The sequence below is a fragment of the Argopecten irradians genome, chromosome 5 (genome assembly GCF_041381155.1).
Source record: "Argopecten irradians isolate NY chromosome 5, Ai_NY, whole genome shotgun sequence".
In the NCBI taxonomy this organism is placed as follows: Eukaryota; Metazoa; Mollusca; class Bivalvia; order Pectinida; family Pectinidae; genus Argopecten; species Argopecten irradians.
In genome coordinates this window covers 33101627-33122024 of record NC_091138.1, presented here as the reverse complement: position 1 = coordinate 33122024, position 20398 = coordinate 33101627, and the positions used below count along the sequence as shown (strand labels likewise).

The following is a 20398-nucleotide window of genomic DNA, read 5'->3' as shown; positions in this document are numbered from 1 at the left end:
AAATGATATCGAAGAGTCTTCAGATCCTTTTGTAACACCAAAATTGTAAATTCATGACCCTTCAGGTCTGGATCAGGTTTAATTTTATTATACAACGTGGTTTATATATAGAAAAACACATTTATGTTTAGTATTTGTTCAATTCCTGTAGGAAATGGGTGAAACTTGTGAAACTGTTAGTATGAGATAGAAGTGACACTTTATGGACAATTCTGCCATGAGGTTAATTTTGCCCTGACTGCATGACCCTCATTCTGTTAGAACAGGAACTAGTGCCTTTTGGATAGCTGTTTGACACTGTTATACTTTAAAGCTCTCATTGGTCCTTGTTGAAGTCCAGTGGTCATAAATATGACTCACAGATGGCCCTTTAGGCCTCTTGTTCTGAAAAACCCCAGAAATTTCAAAATGGACTGGTCTAGTCTTTGTTTTTGAAGAGCCCAAATGTGTCCTCAGGGGTAAATGAGTTAATAGGTCTTGTTGTTATTTCAGAAGAATGTGACAGACACGCATTACAACATCACAAACCTCACTCCAGAGACTCGGTACACCATCAGTGTAACAGCTTATAATAACAATGGCAGCAGTCTACCCACACCCCAGATCACAGTCATCACTTACCCAACAGGTAAGTACTAAATATAGCTCAATTAACTGAAGTTTTAGATCACCTGCCCAAAGAACAAGTGAGCTTATGTCATTGTGCAGCATCCATCATCTTTCCACAATTCATCGCTCTGGCCGTCTGCCGTCAACTTTCCCTTTAAATGACTTCTTCTCAAAAATCAAGGTATGCAGATATCAACCTTTTGCTTAAATAAAAGACATTGACCTTCATTCAATGTTAAAGTGGCCAAATGTGATAAAACCTTAAAAACAACCCCAGCGTTGGGCCTGAAGTTAATGCTGATGTAAAGCCGGTTACTCTTTTATTTGTTGGATCAAATGTCTTGACCTTCATTCAAGGTTACCATGGCTAAATATTGAAAAAGCAATAAACATTTTCTTGTCAATAACTAGTAACTCCAGAACCTGATGTTAGGCCTGTAGCATGCTGGGATTAAAGACTACAAAGTTTGTTGAAATGAATGACTTTGACTGTCATTCAAGGTTACAGGGGTCAAATAGATCTGACATGATATGTGGCCTGCTTATAAGAGAATGACCTTCACCCAAGGCAGATGAGGTGAAAGATGATTGAATAGACCTTTCTCTCACCTTGATTAAATTTGCTTCACAAACAAACCTCCTGTAAGCCATATTTCTTTATGGCATCATGCCTGTTGAAAGTGACATCACAATCAAGCTTGACGTCATAAAGACTAATATTTTGTCGGTAGTTTTCCAACACCAGCACATGTTGTATCCTTAATTAGGTTATTAAGTAATTTGCCAGATATATGTAGGTAAATATGTATTAACAATATTATTTCTTTGTTTTCAGGTTTTATGGATGTCAGTGTCCACCAGATTCCCGATGGTTTGGTCCCTAATGGCCAGTCAGTACAGTTGGTCTGTGATGCGTTTGGTTCTCCAACCCCCACCTCTGTCTACTGGATACTGAATAACTCAGGACGCTCGTACCATCACTGTCACAGCCAGCCCCAGACACAGAGGGATTGTTTGTCAAGTGTACAGCCTCCGTACCTAATGTGGCAACTTCAACAAAAAGTCTCAACCTTAACGTCAGATGTAAGTTTGTTTCAGATGTAAGTTTGTCTTAATGTCATATGAAATTTGTTTAATTAATTTCAGATGTAAGTTTGTCTTGTCATTTTGTAAATTTAAATTTGTCTAAATGTCAGATGTAAGTTTGTCTTAATGTCATGATGTAAATTGTCTTAATGTCAGATGTAAGTTTGTCTCTTAATGTCATATGTAAATTTGTCTTAATGGTCTTATGTCAGATTAGTAAGTTTGTCTCAATGTCAGATGTAAGTTTTGTCTTAATGTCAGATGTAAGTTTGTCTTAATGTCAGATGTAAGGTTTGTCTTAATGTCAGATGTAAGTTTGTCTAATGTCATCAATGTATGTTTGTCTTAATGTCAGATGTAAGTTTGTCTTAATGTCAGATGTATGTTTGTCTTAATGTCAGATTAAGTTTGTCTCGATGAATTGTCTTAATGTAATTAGTTTGTCTTAATGTAGATGTATTGTCTATGTTTGTCTTAATGTCAGATGTATTTGTTCATTCTAATTTCAGATGTCAGAGAAGTTTGTCTTAATGTCAGTTTGTCTGTAGATATTTTGTCTTAATGTCGATGTTTGTTTATGTCAGATTTATGTTTGTCTTAATGTCAGATGTAAGTTTGTCTTAATGTCAGATGTAAGTTTGTCTTAATGTCAGATGTATGTTTGTCTTAGTGTCAGGTGTGAATTTGTCTCATCACCTATCATTACATATATTATTCCTGGATGTTGTTACAGACATGCCGACAATATCCGCTATAAATGGAGCCACCGTACCGGATGTGAACCAAGGATCTAGTGCTATCCTCAAGTGTACCTTTAGAGGCTTCCCCAAAACCGTTAATTGGTACCAGGATGACACACTGCTTCCCTACAGCTATCGGCGAGCCTTTTTCCAACATCCTGATGTTGAGTCACATGAGCTGCGTGCTGAATTACACATTTTACTGGTACGCGAGTCAGACTTAGGAAAATATAACTGTGAAGGATGGAATCAGTTTGGAGCTCATAATGGAACTGTCTACTTAAAAAGTAAGTTTTTTATCCAAGCGGTCGTAAAATTATATTGGAAAAAAATGATGGGCATATAAAGTGTCAATTTGATGTGGGGTTGGCATTTGACAAAGGGGAGATAACTGTAAATCATTAAGGTTTAAATGCCAAAGGAACTTGTCGTCTGATTTTGATTTATTATCAGATATCTTTATGCCAATTTTGAGATCTATACTACATTCACAGACTTTCTAAATTATATATAATTATCAGTAAAAGTGATATATATTTCCTTATTATTTTCTAAATAGTTTTGTTGTTTTCATTTTCAGAACAGTACACAACTCCTCCTACACCTACCATTACACCTACTCAGGCGAAAAATGTATCAGGTAGGGTGATATATATTAATACTCTTTTATGGATATTGATGATTGGAGTTTGAAAGTTTGGTAGGAATTCATGTCAAATTTTAATTGTAGATTCCCCTTGGTCCTTGCATATCTGCATTTTGGGACCTATCAGAAAACCAACAGATATACATTTTTTTTCAGAGGATGGTGTCAAGATCCCTGTGGAATTTCTTATTTCATACAAGCTTATACCAAGTATTAGAATTTGAATGTAGTACCTGCAGAAATAGTGACTGCACATAGTTATACCCCCTCCCACGCAGTTTGTAAGGGTGGAGGGGGTGGGAGTATACACTCAGGTTGTTTGTCAGTCTGTCTGTAGACACTATGATCGACCAACTATTCTTAAACTACTGAAGGGATTTCTACAAAACTAGGTGGCAGTAACTTATCCTTATACAGTGTAGATATGCATAGTCTGTTTCAGAACAGATACCTCAACCTTTTTCACGGTGCCTCGTACAAAACAGTGGTAAGGGGGTGGGGAGAGAAAGTTGTTAGATGACAGAGGTAAGAAGTATAAATTAGCCGCCTGGTAATGGACAGTTCTATTTTAAACTGCATGTACTACTTACAGTTGTTTTTGTTTACAGTTTGCTGTACACAGAGGAATGTGACAGGAGTTCAAACATTGTTTTTGTTTACAGTTTGCTGTAAGGAGTATAAACATTGTTTTTGTTTACAGTTTGCTGTACACAGAGGAATGTGACAGGAGTTCAAACATTGTTTTTGTTTACAGTTTGCTGTACACAGAGGAATGTGACAGGAGTATAAACATTGTTTTTGTTTACAGTTTGCTGTACACAGAGGAATGTGACAGGAGTTTAAACATTGTTTTTGTTACAGTTTGCTGTACACAGAGGAATGTGACAGGAGTTAAACATTGTTTGTTACAGTTTGCTGTACCAGAGAGTGACGGGTTAAACATTGTTTTTGTTACAGTTTGCTGTACACAGAGGAATGTGACAGGAGTTTAAACATTGTTTTTGTTACAGTTTGCTGTACACAGAGGAATGTGACAGGAGTTTAAACATTGTTTTTGTTTACAGTTTGCTGTACACAGAGGAATGTGACAGGAGTTTAAACATTGTTTTTGTTTACAGTTTGCTGTACACAGAGGAATGTGACAGGAGTTTAAACATTGTTTTTGTTTACAGTTTGCTGTACACAGAGGAATGTGACAGGAGTTTAAACATTGTTTTTGTTACAGTTTGCTGTACACAGAGGAATGTGACAGGAGTTTAAACATTGTTTTTGTTTACAGTTTGCTGTACACAGAGGAATGTGACAGGAGTTTAAACATTGTTTTTGTTTACAGTTTGCTGTACACAGAGGAATGTGACAGGAGTTTAAACATTGTTTTTGTTACAGTTTGCTGTACACAGAGGAATGTGACAGGAGTTTAAACATTGTTTTTGTTTACAGTTTGCTGTACACAGAGGAATGTGACAGGAGTTTAAACATTGTTTTTGTTTTACAGTTTGCTGTACACAGAGGAATGTGACAGGAGTTTAAACATTGTTTTTGTTACAGTTTGCTGTACACAGAGGAATGTGACAGGAGTTTAAACATTGTTTTTGTTTACAGTTTGCTGTACACAGAGGAATGTGACAGGAGTTTAAACATTGTTTTTGTTTACAGTTTGCTGTACACAGAGGAATGTGACAGGAGTATAAACATTGTTTTTGTTTACAGTTTGCTGTACACAGAGGAATGTGACAGGAGTTTAAACATTGTTTTTGTTTACAGTTTGCTGTACACAGAGGAATGTGACAGGAGTTTAAACATTGTTTTTGTTTACAGTTTGCTGTACACAGAGGAATGTGACAGGAGTTTAAACATTGTTTTTGTTTACAGTTTGCTGTACACAGAGGAATGTGACAGGAGTTTAAACATTGTTTTTGTTACAGTTTGCTGTACACAGAGGAATGTGACAGGAGTTTAAACATTGTTTTTGTTTACAGTTTGCTGTACACAGAGGAATGTGACAGGAGTTTAAACATTGTTTTTGTTTACAGTTTGCTGTACACAGAGGAATGTGACAGGAGTATAAACATTGTTTTTGTTACAGTTTGCTGTACACAGAGGAATGTGACAGGAGTTTAAACATTGTTTTTGTTTACAGTTTGCTGTACACATTGTTTTTGTTACAGTTTGCTGTACACAGAGGAATGTGACAGGAGTTTAAACATTGTTTTTGTTTACAGTTTGTTGTACACAGAGGAATGTGACAGGAGTTTAAACATTGTTTTTGTTACAGTTTGCTGTACACAGAGGAATATGACAGGAGTTTAAACATTGTTTTTGTTTACAGTTTGCTGTACACAGAGGAATGTGACAGGAGTTTAAACATTGTTTTTGTTTACAGTTTGCTGTACACAGAGGAATGTGACAGGAGTTTAAACATTGTTTTTGTTTACAGTTTGCTGTACACAGAGGAATGTGACAGGAGTTTAAACATTGTTTTTGTTACAGTTTGCTGTACACAGAGGAATGTGACAGGAGTTTAAACATTGTTTTTGTTTACAGTTTGCTGTACACAGAGGAATGTGACAGGAATTTAAACATTGTTTTTGTTACAGTTTGTTGTACACAGAGGAATGTGACAGGAATTTAAACATTGTTTTTGTTACAGTTTGCTGTACACAGAGGAATGTGACAGGAGTTTAAACATTGTTTTTGTTTACAGTTTGTTGTACACAGAGGAATGTGACAGGAGTATAAACATTGTTTTTGTTACAGTTTGCTGTACACAGAGGAATGTGACAGGAGTTCAAACATTGTTTTTGTTACAGTTTGCTGTACACAGAGGAATGTGACAGGAGTTTAAACATTGTTTTTGTTACAGTTTGCTGTACACAGAGGAATGTGACAGGAGTTTAAACATTGTTTTTTGTTTACAGTTTGCTGTACACAGAGGAATGTGACAGGAGTTTAAACATTGTTTTTGTTACAGTTTGCTGTACACAGAGGAATGTGACAGGAGTTTAAACATTGTTTTTGTTTACAGTTTGCTGTACACAGAGGAATGTGACAGGAGTTTAAACATTGTTTTTGTTACAGTTTGCTGTACACAGAGGAATGTGACAGGAGTTTAAACATTGTTTTTGTTACAGTTTGCTGTACACAGAGGAATGTGACAGGAGTTTAAACATTGTTTTTGTTACAGTTTGCTGTACACAGAGGAATGTGACAGGAGTTTAAAACATTGTTTTTGTTACAGTTTGCTTGTACACAGAGGAATGTGACAGGAGTTTAAAACATTGTTTTTGTTACAGTTTGCTGTACACAGAGGAATGTGATGACAGGAGTTTAAACATTGTTTTTGTTACAGTTTGTTGTACACAGAGGAATGTGACAGGAGTTTAAACATTGTTTTTGTTACAGTTTGTTGTACACAGAGGAATGTGACAGGAATTTAAACATTGTTTTGTTACAGTTTGTTGTACACAGAGGAATGTGACAGGAGTTTAAACATTGTTTTTGTTTACAGTTTGCTGTACACAGAGGAATGTGACAGGAATTTAAACATTGTTTTTGTTACAGTTTGCTGTACACAGAGGAATGTGACAGGAGTTTAAACATTGTTTTTGTTACAGTTTGTTGTACACAGAGGAATGTGACAGGAATTTAAACATTGTTTTTGTTACAGTTTGTTGTACACAGAGGAATGTGACAGGAATTTAAACATTGTTTTGTTACAGTTTGCTGTACACAGAGGAATGTGACAGGAGTTTAAACATTGTTTTTGTTTACAGTTTGCTGTACACAGAGGAATGTGACAGGATTTAAACATTGTTTTTGTTACAGTTTGCTGTACACAGAGGAATGTGACAGGATTTTTGTTTTTGTTACAGTTTGCTGTACACAGAGGAATGTGACAGGAGTTTTAAACATTGTTTTTGTTACAGTTTGTTGTACACAGAGGAATGTGACAGGTTGTTTTTGTTTACAGTTTGCTGTACACAGAGGAATGTGACAGGAATTTAAACATTGTTTTGTTACAGTTTGCTGTACACAGAGGAATGTGACAGGAGTTTAAACATTGTTTTTGTTTACAGTTTGCTGTACACAGAGGAATGTGACAGGAATTTAAACATTGTTTTTGTTACAGTTTGTTGTACACAGAGGAATGTGACAGGAATTTAAACATTGTTTTGTTACAGTTTGCTGTACACAGAGGAATGTGACAGGAGTTTAAACATTGTTTTTGTTTACAGTTTGCTGTACACAGAGGAATGTGACAGGAATTTAAACATTGTTTTTGTTACAGTTTGCTGTACACAGAGGAATGTGACAGGAGTTTAAACATTGTTTTTGTTACAGTTTGTTGTACACAGAGGAATGTGACAGGTTGTTTTTTTTTTACAGTTTGCTGTACACAGAGGAATGTGACAGGAATTTAAACATTGTTTTTGTTACAGTTTGCTGTACACAGAGGAATGTGACAGGAGTTTAAACATTGTTTTTGTTACAGTTTGCTGTACACAGAGGAATGTGACAGGAATTTAAACATTGTTTTTGTTACAGTTTGCTGTACACAGAGGAATGTGACAGGAGTTTAAACATTGTTTTTGTTACAGTTTGTTGTACACAGAGGAATGTGACAGGTTGTTTTTGTTACAGTTTGTTGTACACAGAGGAATGTGACAGGAATTTAAACATTGTTTTTGTTACAGTTTGTTGTACACAGAGGAATGTGACAGGAATTTAAACATTGTTTTGTTACAGTTTGCTGTACACAGAGGAATGTGACAGGAGTTTAAACATTGTTTTTGTTTACAGTTTGCTGTACACAGAGGAATGTGACAGGAGTTTAAACATTGTTTTTGTTTACAGTTTGCTGTACACAGAGGAATGTGACAGGAATTTAAACATTGTTTTTGTTACAGTTTGCTGTTCACAGAGGAATGTGACAGGAGTTTGTATGGATCTGTGTACCTACAGGGTAGACTTGTCACTAGTCGTACAGAACCCAGTCAAGTATGCATCCTGTGTGAATTTCTTTGAGGACTATGTCACATGTGCCACAGGTAAGTGTTCCCCACTAGTCGTACAGAACCCAGTAAAGTATGTATTGTGTGTGGCTCTCTTTTAGGACTATGTCACATGTGCTTCAGGTAAGTGCTCCCAGCTTCTTCAGTAAACTCATGTGACTTTTAGTACCTAATTGGCCTTGAAGGTCATTAGGATGTACAGAGGTCGTGAGGGTGAACACACTATGCTGGTGACACCTTAGGGTGTCTAGGAAGGATACAGTACACTAGATAGTGGTCTGATAATATGATACTGTGGTAGTGATGGAACGGTCACCAGGTAGCAAATGGTCTTGAAGTTTGACTCTGAGCTATACGCTTACCAAAGGTGATGTTGTTATTATCCCCCGCCCAACGAAGTTGGCGGGGGATATACAAATGGGTTCCGTCCGTCCGTCCGTCCGTCTGTCCTTCCGTCCGTACGAATGGTTTCCGGAGCATAACTCTAAAACCAGTAGAGATATTTCCACAAAACTTCATACACACATTGGTCTTATGGTCTAGTAGTGCCTTTTGCCATTTTTAGGTTTTCATTTTTAGCATTTTTTCCGTAACCATGGAAACATTGCTGAAAATATCATATTTTTGTACGAGGTTCGTTTCCGGAGCATAACTCTAAAACCAGAAGAGATATTTCCACGAAACTTCTTAGACACATTGGTCTTATGGTCTAGTAGTGCCTTTTGCTATTTTAAGGTTTTCACTTTTTGTACTTTTTTCTGTAACCATGGAAACATTGCTGAAAATATCATATTTTTGTACCAGGTTCGTTTCCGCAGCATAACTGGAAAACCGGTTGAGATATATGCACGGAACTCCATAGGTACATTAGTCTTATGGTCTAGTAGTGCCTTTTGCTATTTTAAGGTTATCACGTTTTGTACTTTTTTCAGTAACCATAGAAACATTGCTGAAAATATCATATTTTTGTAGCAGGTTCATTTCCGGAGCATAACTCTAAAACCAGCAGAGATATTTCCAATAAACTTCATAGACACATTCTTTTTATGGTCTAGTAGTACCTTTTGCTATTTTTAGGTTTTCATTTTTTGCACTTTTTCCGTTACCATGGAAACATTGCTGAAAATATCATGGTAAATGGTAAATGTTACTTTGCAAAACTCCACCCATCTTTGTGTATATAGTCTAATATAAATGTCAAGGCTGTATATCTGATTCAACAATTGCAGCCCCGCTCTACTTGAACTATACTCCATCTTTCTTTAGCTCAACTTCCTTTTTCCTGTTTTTTTTTTTTTCATACACATAAGTCTCCACAATCAAACTTACTTCAGCTTTGATATCTCCATTGGCGGGGGATCTGAATGACTATGTCCTTGTTGGATATGGGATCGTTGACAATGATGATGAAGATAATGAGTTTGATGATGATGGTGATCATGGCGATTACTGTAGTTAACAAAAAAAAAAATTGATTGATGATTTCAATTTTGTTATTGAAAAAAAAAAAAAAATGAATGATTACAAAAAAGGGGTAATGGAAAACTTGTCTTTCAGATGGTAAGGACCATACAAAGTGTTGTAAAGATAACGGTGTGTCACCGTTCTGTCAGGACTTCTGTGGTAATGTGGTTCCTGACATAGATGATCCCAGAATCTACGAATGTGTCGATCAAGTCAACCCTATCTTGAACTGTATTGAAGAAGGATTAGGTAAGAAATTTTAATCTTAACGCTATGCTTCAATTAGTGTATAATGGGTTTTTGCAAGGGGAGGTTTATTCTATGTATACTCTATTTTCCTAAAATCTAAGAATTCAAAACGCCAGCAAAATATTTTGAATTTAACTACTGTTAAGTGCTAATATTGCAAATAAAGGAATCACTGTATTATCGCGAAATTTAAACCATGCGAATATGTTCTGTTGATGAAGGTTCAAAATATGCACCCTGCGAATTTCAAGCACTATACATTGGTTGGTTTACAGTATACTGAATGTTTTTTTCTTAATTAACCAAAGTTGCACATAGAAAGCATTAAGATTATAAAGATCCTATGCTATTTTTTTTCTCTTTTTCATCGTCCACAGAAAAGATACCGTCCCAACCATTGAACGTGATAGCACTACTTAAGGGCCATGTTATTGAGGTCAACTGGGATCAGCCTGCTGACGTTAACACCATTGATGTATATCAGATCTGGTACAGCAATAACAACAACAATATGGTCAAACACGAATCCGTGGTAAGTATATGAAATGTGTAAGGGCTTATTAAATCGCTGTATAGCTGGTTATGTTAACGGAGACAAATTCGGGATGAAGACCTAGTACATAAAGCACTGAAATTTCAGCAAAATCAAAACTTAACGATATGGCTGTGGAAATGCTCATTACTTATTATTCCTTGGATGAAATTTTCTCCACCATCCCAATGTCCCACAAAATCTTGAATATTTCATCTCCTTGGAAATTATCAGCAATATGATAATTCCGAGACCTCCCAAGAGTGGAACAGTGAAATCTCAAAATTGAGGTTTCAAGGGTGTGATAGAGAAATTACTTGACTAAAGGGCCAATGTTCTTGGTTGTTTAACCAAAGGGTCTGTTGAGGATGTGGTAGAGAAATCTCCAAAAATTGGGGAAATTGTTAAGTGCAGTTATCTTAAATAGATTTGGAATGATTTTACAAAATTAAAGGTCACTGTGACATCTGTTATTGTTTAACATCTAATTGGGAATTCACAGAATTGTCTTGTTTATATTTATCTATGAATTTCATTAACATTAATATGTTTTGTCTCTTTCCCTGCAGTCTAACACAACACACACTTGGACCCTGAATTACCCCGAGGTCACGACCTACAGCTTCTGGGTGATTGCTAAGAACAAGGCCGGTCAGAGTTTGCCTGGGTATGCCAGGAATCTCACTGTCAGAGGTAGGTACTTTGGGACCAACTTAAACTCAGATATCTCAAAATATTGTGTAATTTGAACTGAAATATAATACAAATCCAAATGTCTTCATTCCTTTGAATTGTTACATTAATTTTATTTATTCAAATTCAGCAAATTTGAAATATCAAATTATCAAAATATATTGTCCCATGTGGCAATGCTAATCCTTTGTTTGAATATATAATTTACTTGTTTTGCAAAAAACGATATTAAAACAACAAATTACGGTACATCAAATATGCAATACATATCATAATAATTAACTATCTTACAATTAACGTTTGTTACAAGTTACTTGAGACTGGTAGTTTGATTGGCTAACAGCATTTTCTCATTATGATATCTTTTATCTTTAAAATCTTTAACAAATATGTAAAACAAATATGTGAATCAAGCAATTTTATCGACCATTTAAGGTATTCCACCATCAGAACCACTTGATCTTAAAGGAACTTTGAAAGACTACAATGATATCATGTTAACATGGATGCCTCCCCAGAAAGGTTCGGTACAGGGCTATACAGTTTACTTCAGCAGTGACGGAACTTCTTATATGGTAGGTGACATCAAAACTTTTTTAATAGATAAGGGTTTATCTTAAATCTATCCTATTATGTCTTCATTTGCATATTACCTTTATCTAAAGAGAGGTATCAACTCTGACACTAAAGGTAGGTATCAACTCTGACATCTTTAATTTAGGCCACAGTTGTGTTAATTTTTGTTTTGTGTCATTTTGATTTTCTGAAGAGTTTTGTTAGATTTTACATATGTAGAAATGTAGGAATCAATACTTATTCTGTTGCATGCATCTTTTATTCCTCAGTTCCTAAAAAAAGTGGTTTGTATGTTTTTCTCATGGGATGCAAAACCTATCAGCATATGGACGCAAAACAGAAAAAAAACAACTATGGCCTTATGAGTGAAAAATAGAATGTTTTCTGTGAAAAATGTGACAACATCATGATGTAATAATAGCTACTTATGTGTAAGGGCAGATAACTCTGTAATGTGCAAATAAATTGTCATGTAATTACAGATAATATATTGTTTGGGGTTATGGACAAATGTGTCTATTGTCTTTGTCATGTGGATTCAGAAACAATATTGACTTTGAAAATGACATTATGAGATAAATATCAAACATTTTATTTTTTCAATTCCAGCAAACAACAACTGAAAACAGACTGATACTGACTGATCTGAACTACGGTAGCTTGTACACTATCAAAGTGGCTGCTAACAGTGCATACGGAAAGGGAAGCAACTCTACAACTATTCAACTTAAAACTCAAAACGGTATATTTACTTCAGTAATAATTTAAAGAGCTAAGTATTTTGATTTATTTGCATATTTGAAGGTTATAATACCTGAGTAAAAAGTGACTTGTAAGAGTTGTAACCAACTAGCACAGTTTGCCTGATTTTTCAGGACATTGCTTTAATCACAAAAATTTGATATTGAGAAATGTTTTAATCATTGGTACATTTAAAGTTAGATTGCGAAAAATTATAGCCACTAAAATTTAACATCGTCTTTCTGTTAAAGCAATTAGCTGCTAAATACTATTCTATTGTCTACATAATACTTGGCAATTTGTTACATGAATAAAAAGTGATGTTTAATTTGTTGATTTTTTTATATTAAGCGGTCAAGAGCAGAAGTCTTGCCACACAAGGAGCCAATGTTGGCGCAATCGTTGGTGTGGTCATACTGATCCTAGTGTTGGTTGCCGCAGCGGTCATCGGCTTCATATTCATCAGGTGAGAACAATAGTTTGTCTGATGTATTACAATATGTCGGGTGAGAACAGGTGAGAACAATAGGTTGTCTGATGTGTTACAATATGTCAGGTGAGAACAGGTGAGAACAAGAGGTTGTCTGCTTATTTTTTAAGAGTTAAGAAAAATAAGATTCTATGCATTACTTAATTGCTTTTATTTAGCGTTTACTTAAATAAATGAATTAACCAAAACAAATTGTTGCAGGAAACGTGGAATGCTGAAAAGATTTTCTCGACCAGACTCCGTAGCTTTTGAGAACCCACAATATGGTGTGCCAGGGAGCAATGGACAAGTTCAGGTGTGTAGTGCTAATTAATTCATCACACACTAGTTATGTTAGGCTAAGGTGGGTTATTATGTCTCCTGCTAAGAAGTTAGGGAAGGGGGTTATTGGATTCAGGTTGTCCGTCTGTCTGTAGAAACAACAATTGACGGACTACTCCTTCTAAACTACTTGAAGGATTTCAAAGAAACTTGGTGCAATAATCCTTATGGAAACAAAATACCTGCACTATTTTAAGAGTAAAGCCCCTTTGTAAACCAAATTACTGCAGAGATTTCAATGAAACTTAGTTGTAGAAATCCTTACACAGTGAATATCTGCGTAATTTATATTTGAAACAGGTAAATCTGAAATCATTAGCATGTTTGTAGGGGTGAGGGAGTGAGTATAAGTTGACATGCTAGACGACAGTTCTAGTATCAGTTATCAAACAGAGATGAGTTTTATTAAACAGGGATAGGCTATCCCAGGCACTGACACGGTTGACAAACCTTGATGTTAACCATATTTTGGATATTTTGGATGGAATACCTTCCTTCATTCCAGCGTACAAATGGAGCTAAGTTCTTAACCACATAAACATACATTATTAATTAATTATAGGGATTAATGATGTTCTATGATAAATAATAGTCAAGAAAATGATTTGTTGGCCTCAATTATTTTGGGTCGATGCATAACTTAATGATAATTTTTTTTCTTTAATCATAGATATCTGGATTACCTGAGCATAGTCCGGATGCTGGAGAGCAGACAAACTTTGACTACTGTCCCCTGAAAGAAGACATGGATATAGACCCGTACAGCACAGCCGCCACCCTAAATGTGGACCAAGTAGGACTAACTATGAACCACTAAAACCACCATTCAAACCCTGAGCAAAAAACAGGACTTTATTATGGAAGTATCTGGACACTGGAAAGGGAAACAATCCTTTTAAAACAAGGGTACACAGGAGAGGGCGCAATCTCAGGGGAACCAATGGACACAACTTTTTAATTGGAAAAATTAAGGGAGCAATTTTTTTCAGGAAATCATGAGGACGCAGATTCTGAACTCAAGTGTCGGTGCAATAAAAGTATTGGAATCAGGGGATATAACTTTTGAATTAAAAAAAAAGAGAATAAATTCCGGGTAATCTAGGGCACAACTCTTGAAAAAGGAAATTGTCAATATTAGGGGGAAGGATCGACCTTGTCATGAATATGGTATGAAGTATAATCTCAGGGGTAACAAGACAGCTCAGAGGGCATAACCTTTAAAACAGGGAAGACAACTTTTAGATTTCCTGATGAAACAGGGGAAATAACTTAATTCTTTCCATAATTTGTATTCTTTCCCGATTCTGTACTGGAAGTAGTTGTTACATTTAGACAGACGTTAGAGATGATAACTCACATAAAATAAAGTGTTGCAGGAAACTCAGTTTTGCAGAAGATTTGGGATGGAGAGATGCAAACAGAACAAGGGCATTAAGAAGTTTGATTTATTTTCAGTTCTCTGGCACTAGTCTTAAAATACATTCTGTGGGAAATCAGGGATATACTTATCAGTTTTATTCTATTTATATTTAGATGCTACTGTAATATATACTTTTCTAGTTTATGTTGGGTTTTTTTCAATTCACTTGGTTTAAGTTTTACTTTTCAATTGTTTTTAAACTTAAGTCAAGAAAGACTACTAACTCTAAATATACTAACTTTATATGGAATCTCATTCTAATGCAATGTTGTAAGTAGAGATCGTTGGACGTTTTTTGGTTACTGATGAATGTAGTTACATACCGATATTCAGTATCTTTGTACTTTTATTATTATCACTTCTGTTGTCTGATTAATAACTGAATTTGGTGTTTATTCTTGCATGAACTTTGTTTTGAAGCTTAATAGCAATACATTGATATTAAATGAGATCAAGAACCGATTCAAGTGCATTTGCTTTGCCACCACCATGAAATAAGTTGTGTATGGGGGTTAGTGTCAATCTATACCTAACAAGTTCTTATGACTTGGGTAATCACAAAGCTCTTAATACTATTATACAACAATGAGGAAGGATATTATGGGTTGTTATTAATCATGTATATTAAGTGCTTGTATTTGTGATAATTGTTTTTAAAAAAAAGACTTATTTACTGAACAATTGCTTTTGTTCAGTGTTCACGAGGGATTAATTTTTCACTTATTAATGTTCATGGTCAAGTTAATTTTTGCGAATTTAAATATCCGTGAATAAAATGGAAGAAAATGATAAGTCATTATAAGATATCTGTAAAGCTAAATTCCATTAGAAATTGATCGCAAGAAACCAATCGCAAAATTTTCTCCCTGCAAAATTAAAGAAGCATACAGATGGGGTGTTGTGAAAGTGCTGGTATAAAGTGGTGCAGTGAAATATTATGTTGAATTTTTGTTATTGGTATTCTTTACAAGTATGCAGTAAAACTTTTGTGGATTTTCCAGCAGATTTGTTGTAATTAGGGGACCATGATATCTTGTGAATGTATATGTTCCAGTAGATTTCCGTACCTACAGCTTATTGGTTAGGGACCATGATTTCTGTAGTAAATGTACATGCAGTTTTGTTATCAGAATAACTAATTTGGGACCGTAATTATTGTTTGCTCTTGTCTTTCATATACAAATAAATGCAGTTGTTTAAATATTTTCTGTATGTACAAATATAATAACAAGCCTTTGTAAAGTGGTTTCTGTATGTACAGTATGAACAAATTTATTTTTTTCTGTTGTTGTTTATTTTCGGTTACTTTGTAGTATATTGAAGATACAAAAGAAATAATTTAAACAAGTTTATGTTTTAGATGATGCTTTTCTGTTTCAAAAACATTTGACTTCTGACAACACAATGCCTAAATCAATTATTCATTGTATATGAATTTGATATACAAAGCATGATTTTTATCGGGGAATTAAGAAGTGAAAATTTAATCATGATTTGAACATATGACCTGAAATTGTTTCTCTACATTAAATTATTTCCTATAACTGTGAAGCTAGGTTTTCTACTTAATTTATATATAATATAACATGAATTAATAACATAAATTGTCTTTGTTCGAATTGACTTCTTTGACTGGAAATATGACATGAAATATTTTGAAGCAAGCAAAGAGCTCGGATTTATACCATTGGTTTTTGAAAGTTTTCTTGTACATGTATGAACCAGTCGGACAATTTCAAGAAGTTGTGAATTGAAAAATATCCTCAATGTCTTAATTAATAATTAATTATACACTTTACATGTACATTATACATGACATTTTACAGTTTGTTATTGATAATAGTATGTAATACATATATATTCTACAGTGTTCATAACAATGTGTAATTTCCAGGGTAGATATAGAGTTCTTATTACTATATTATCATGTACTCAATCTGGGGTTTGGAAGCATATTTTTGTGATTTTCGCATGACATCGACCTGGTCAAGAAAATTCATGAAACAATAAGACATATATCAGTAAATCATAGATCTGGAGCATGAAATTTTAATTGTTATTTATATGTCAATTTGCATCGGAAATTGAGATTATTTTTACCTGTTTGATTACTGTATGTGATCTGTTACACCTGTTTTGTTTACCTGTTTATTAGCTTTGTCTGACATTATATATAGTTCGGATTGAACAGTTAACAATGTCTGCTTCTGAAAAAATTAAAAATCAAAGTTCAAACATAACATCAGGTCCCGCCGACATTGAATTACCTAAAAGGTTTCACTGAAATATTAATCTTGTAATAGATAAATATGTGACATATGTACAAGATTTACAGAAGGGAATGTTTTGTAAATTCTTGTACTGTGAAAAAATGAGGATTTGAATCTCTTGAAAGACATTGTTTTTTTTTTCATAATATTTATACCTATGTGTAGAGGACATTAATCTTTCTGATAATAATTAAGTATTACAAGTCATGAGGAGTGGAATTTCTTCAATTAATATTGATATATGTTTTTATTCTTTTTGTATCCACATTATTGTAGACTGCAACCTTGATATTCCAGGGGTTACGATCACTTACAATAGTCTGTCCTATCCTGGCCCACCATGCTTTCATATACATGTACATACATAATGTACATGTATTGAGATGGGGGTCATGTACATATAATTTATGTCACACATTAACTTTTTATGTTTCAGTTTCTTTTGTAAGTTCTGTTACTGCTGTTGTCAGTCATCATGCAGTGTTCCATTTTGTCAGAGGATCACCAACACATCGTCGGGGACCCAGAGTTAATTACACTTCACACTGTGCTGCACCTAGCATAGTATAGTGCAATCAACCATGGATCTCTGACGATGCAAGAACCATCAGGTACTTTAAAAGACTAAAAGTATTGCAATTTCTCAAGCTTTCCTTATGTTAAAAAGCTAAGTCTCACACAATTTTGTAATTGGAAAACAAAAGGGGCAGATAAAGATCCATACATCATGGAGGTTTTACTATTGGTTGGTAAAACTTTATTCTGATTGATCAGAGTTGTTCGACTGGTTTTTTCCCTTAGTTACCTACTCTCTGCTAGACTATACCTCACTCACCAGGGCTATTTTCGTTCTAATATACAGTTGGACTGTAATTATTTCAAGTTATATAAATCCTGATGAACCAGCAGGTAATGATGGCTTTGTCATAGCTTGTCTGTAAACAATATAGAATCAACCAGTCTGTCATCAATTAAAAAATGAACGACTAGGTCAAATCAATCAAACCGTATAAAGGAAAACAGGGCCGTTATCGATTATACTGTTTGACTAGTTGGACTTAATTGTTCGTTTATTAATTAAAGACGGACCTGGTGATTTTATATTGTTTTGAGGCGAGCCTTGACAAAGTCCTCACAGGCCTGTATCAAAGACTGCAGGTCCACCAGGAACCAACGGTCGAACCGGTTGTTCCGAATAAACGAAAATGGCCAGCTTAAGTGTAGCTTGTGCAAGGGAGGTCTCTGAGAAGCAAATCAGTTAATGATGTAGTGGAACAAAGGGAAGTAACTCCGATAGATCAGAACTTATTTTGAAATAGTTTCAATATTTGATTTATATCAGTATAATTTGAATGTTTTAGGTCTTTATTTTTATACAAAGTTATTTTTGATACACATTAAATATCGCCAGATAATAAGCGCATACCTTACACTATACACTACATACAATTGTACATAGATATAATTAGCTGTTGGTAAGTGGATCAACATAGATATATCTAGTTTATTATTTAGTGTGTCTGGTTGCTTATCAAACATTAATACTTTCATGCACAGGCGTCTGCATCTGGTTTTGGAAAAATAAATTATCCTATTCCTACTATATGTAGTAGGTGTAGGATATATTTTATTTTTCCAAAACCAGATGCAGATGACTGTGTTTTATGTGACAAACATTCATTCATCAATTTGCCCTAAAATTGATATTAAAAAGCAATGTTTTCAGTACTGAATGTTAGTTGTTCAACTTATCAAATATCAGCAAGCAAAAAATTGTTGTTTTTTTAAGTACATGTGTACATGGTATAGTTACACAATTATAAATTTATATTATTTAGGGCCTGCCTGCAGGCTACAGGTTGTCAGAAACTTAGGGACTGCTTGCTGGTTACAGGTTGTCAGAAACTTAGGGCCTACTTGCTGGTTACAGGTTGTCAGAAACTTAGGGCCACCTTGCTGGTTACAGGTTGTCAGAAACTTAGGGCCTACTTGCTGGTTACAGGTTAGGTTGTCAGAAACTTAGGGCCACCTTGCTGGTTACAGGTTGTCAGAAACTTAGGGCCACCTTGCTGGTTACAGGTTGTCAGAAACTTAGGGCCTACTTGCTGGTTACAGGTTGTCAGAAACTTAGGGCCACCTTGCTGGTTACAGGTTGTCAGAAACTTAGGGCCACCTTGCTGGTTACAGGTTGTCAGAAACTTAGGGCCACCTTGCTGGTTACAGGTTGTCAGAAACTTAGGGCCACCTTGCTGGTTACAGGTTGTCAGAAACTTTGGGCCACCTTGCTGGTTACAGGTTGTCAGAACGGTTGTTATTTACTTAATTGTTGTGAATTGTTGTAAATTAAATTCATTAAACCCAATAGGCACCAATAGGACATAATCAATTGGACTGTATTTAGACTTGATATAAAATTATTTCACAAGATAAACATATTACGCTTCATAACACTTTACAAAAGAAAGATATTTAAGAGGTATTGATTCAGGTCCGCATTTAATTCAATTCAGGTACTTACGGCCCGAAAAATTATTGTGTCAAATACGGTATCTAATTAAATAACAGTAATGTTTCATAAATATATTGGTAGGGATATCTGGCCACAATGCAATGGTCATGAAACCATATTAGCAATGCAGAATTCTACGTTTAGTTAACTTAAGTTGGTAAAATGATTTTAAGGTGCATCAGATGTTTATAATGGTCATTTACGTAGTATTTACCCTAGTATGTGAATTAAATTGAAGTGAAAAGTGCTAACTCTGTGATATTTGTTTCTGTGAAGGCTTCAACAGCCATACTAAACATTCCTTACATATTATCACCATTACCATAATACACGAAGCCTGTAGAAGATTTCTTAATGTTTTCTTTAGGTTATAATTTCATGTTTTTTCTCTCACCTTCTAAAACCTTAATTATATTCAGGGTGATTCATATACTTGTGTAAAAGAAACATTAACATTCTAATATAGAAATGCATTTCATGGTTAAAACATTTATGGAAAAGCTTGTAGATTTGTTGGAGAAGTGGAAATATTGAATTCTTGATACATTCTTGTATTTAGGTAAACACTAAAACAGTTACAGATGTATTGTATTTACATGTGTATTATTACTACCTATTTTTTCCATGTTTTTTTATATACAGGGATATGTACATGCAATAAAGCAAAAGACGACATCTCATGTTGTATACATTGTTTGATATTCTAACACTTACATTTGTATATATCCTCATTATTTGATATTCAATCCTCAATAAACAGAACTGTTAAACCATTATTTTTATGTTGTCTTGTCTCTTATTTAAATGAGATTTTAGTTCAGTTATCAAATTGAAAGGGACTAGGCATAGCCTTACATCTTATCAGTTCAGGATCGGTTGATTGGCTATGCTTAGTATCCTACTAATAGTGAAGGTCATTTAAAATGTGTCTGGTTTGGCTACAAAACTTATATATATATATTATTTTTATGTATAGTAAAGATGAAAACTTGGATTATTAACCACTAATCTCTTTGATTGCTTAAGCTTATCCATCAGCA

The 20398-nt window shown here is 34.6% G+C and overlaps 1 protein-coding gene across 1 annotated transcript; it reads left to right on the top strand.

Moving 5' to 3' along the window:
* The first annotated feature begins 1572 nt into the window (after nt 1–1572).
* LOC138323586 (receptor-type tyrosine-protein phosphatase delta-like) lies at nt 1573–20134 on the top strand. Its single transcript, XM_069268294.1, has 12 exons — nt 1573–1692; nt 2429–2722; nt 3016–3075; nt 7989–8129; nt 9651–9806; nt 10184–10338; nt 10908–11031; nt 11467–11606; nt 12217–12349; nt 12700–12814; nt 13040–13133; nt 13830–20134. Exons 2-12 carry the CDS (start codon nt 2431–2433, stop codon nt 13974–13976), a joined length of 1557 nt encoding a protein of 518 aa, XP_069124395.1. The 5' UTR covers nt 1573–1692; nt 2429–2430; the 3' UTR covers nt 13977–20134.
* The last annotated feature ends 264 nt before the right edge of the window (nt 20135–20398 follow it).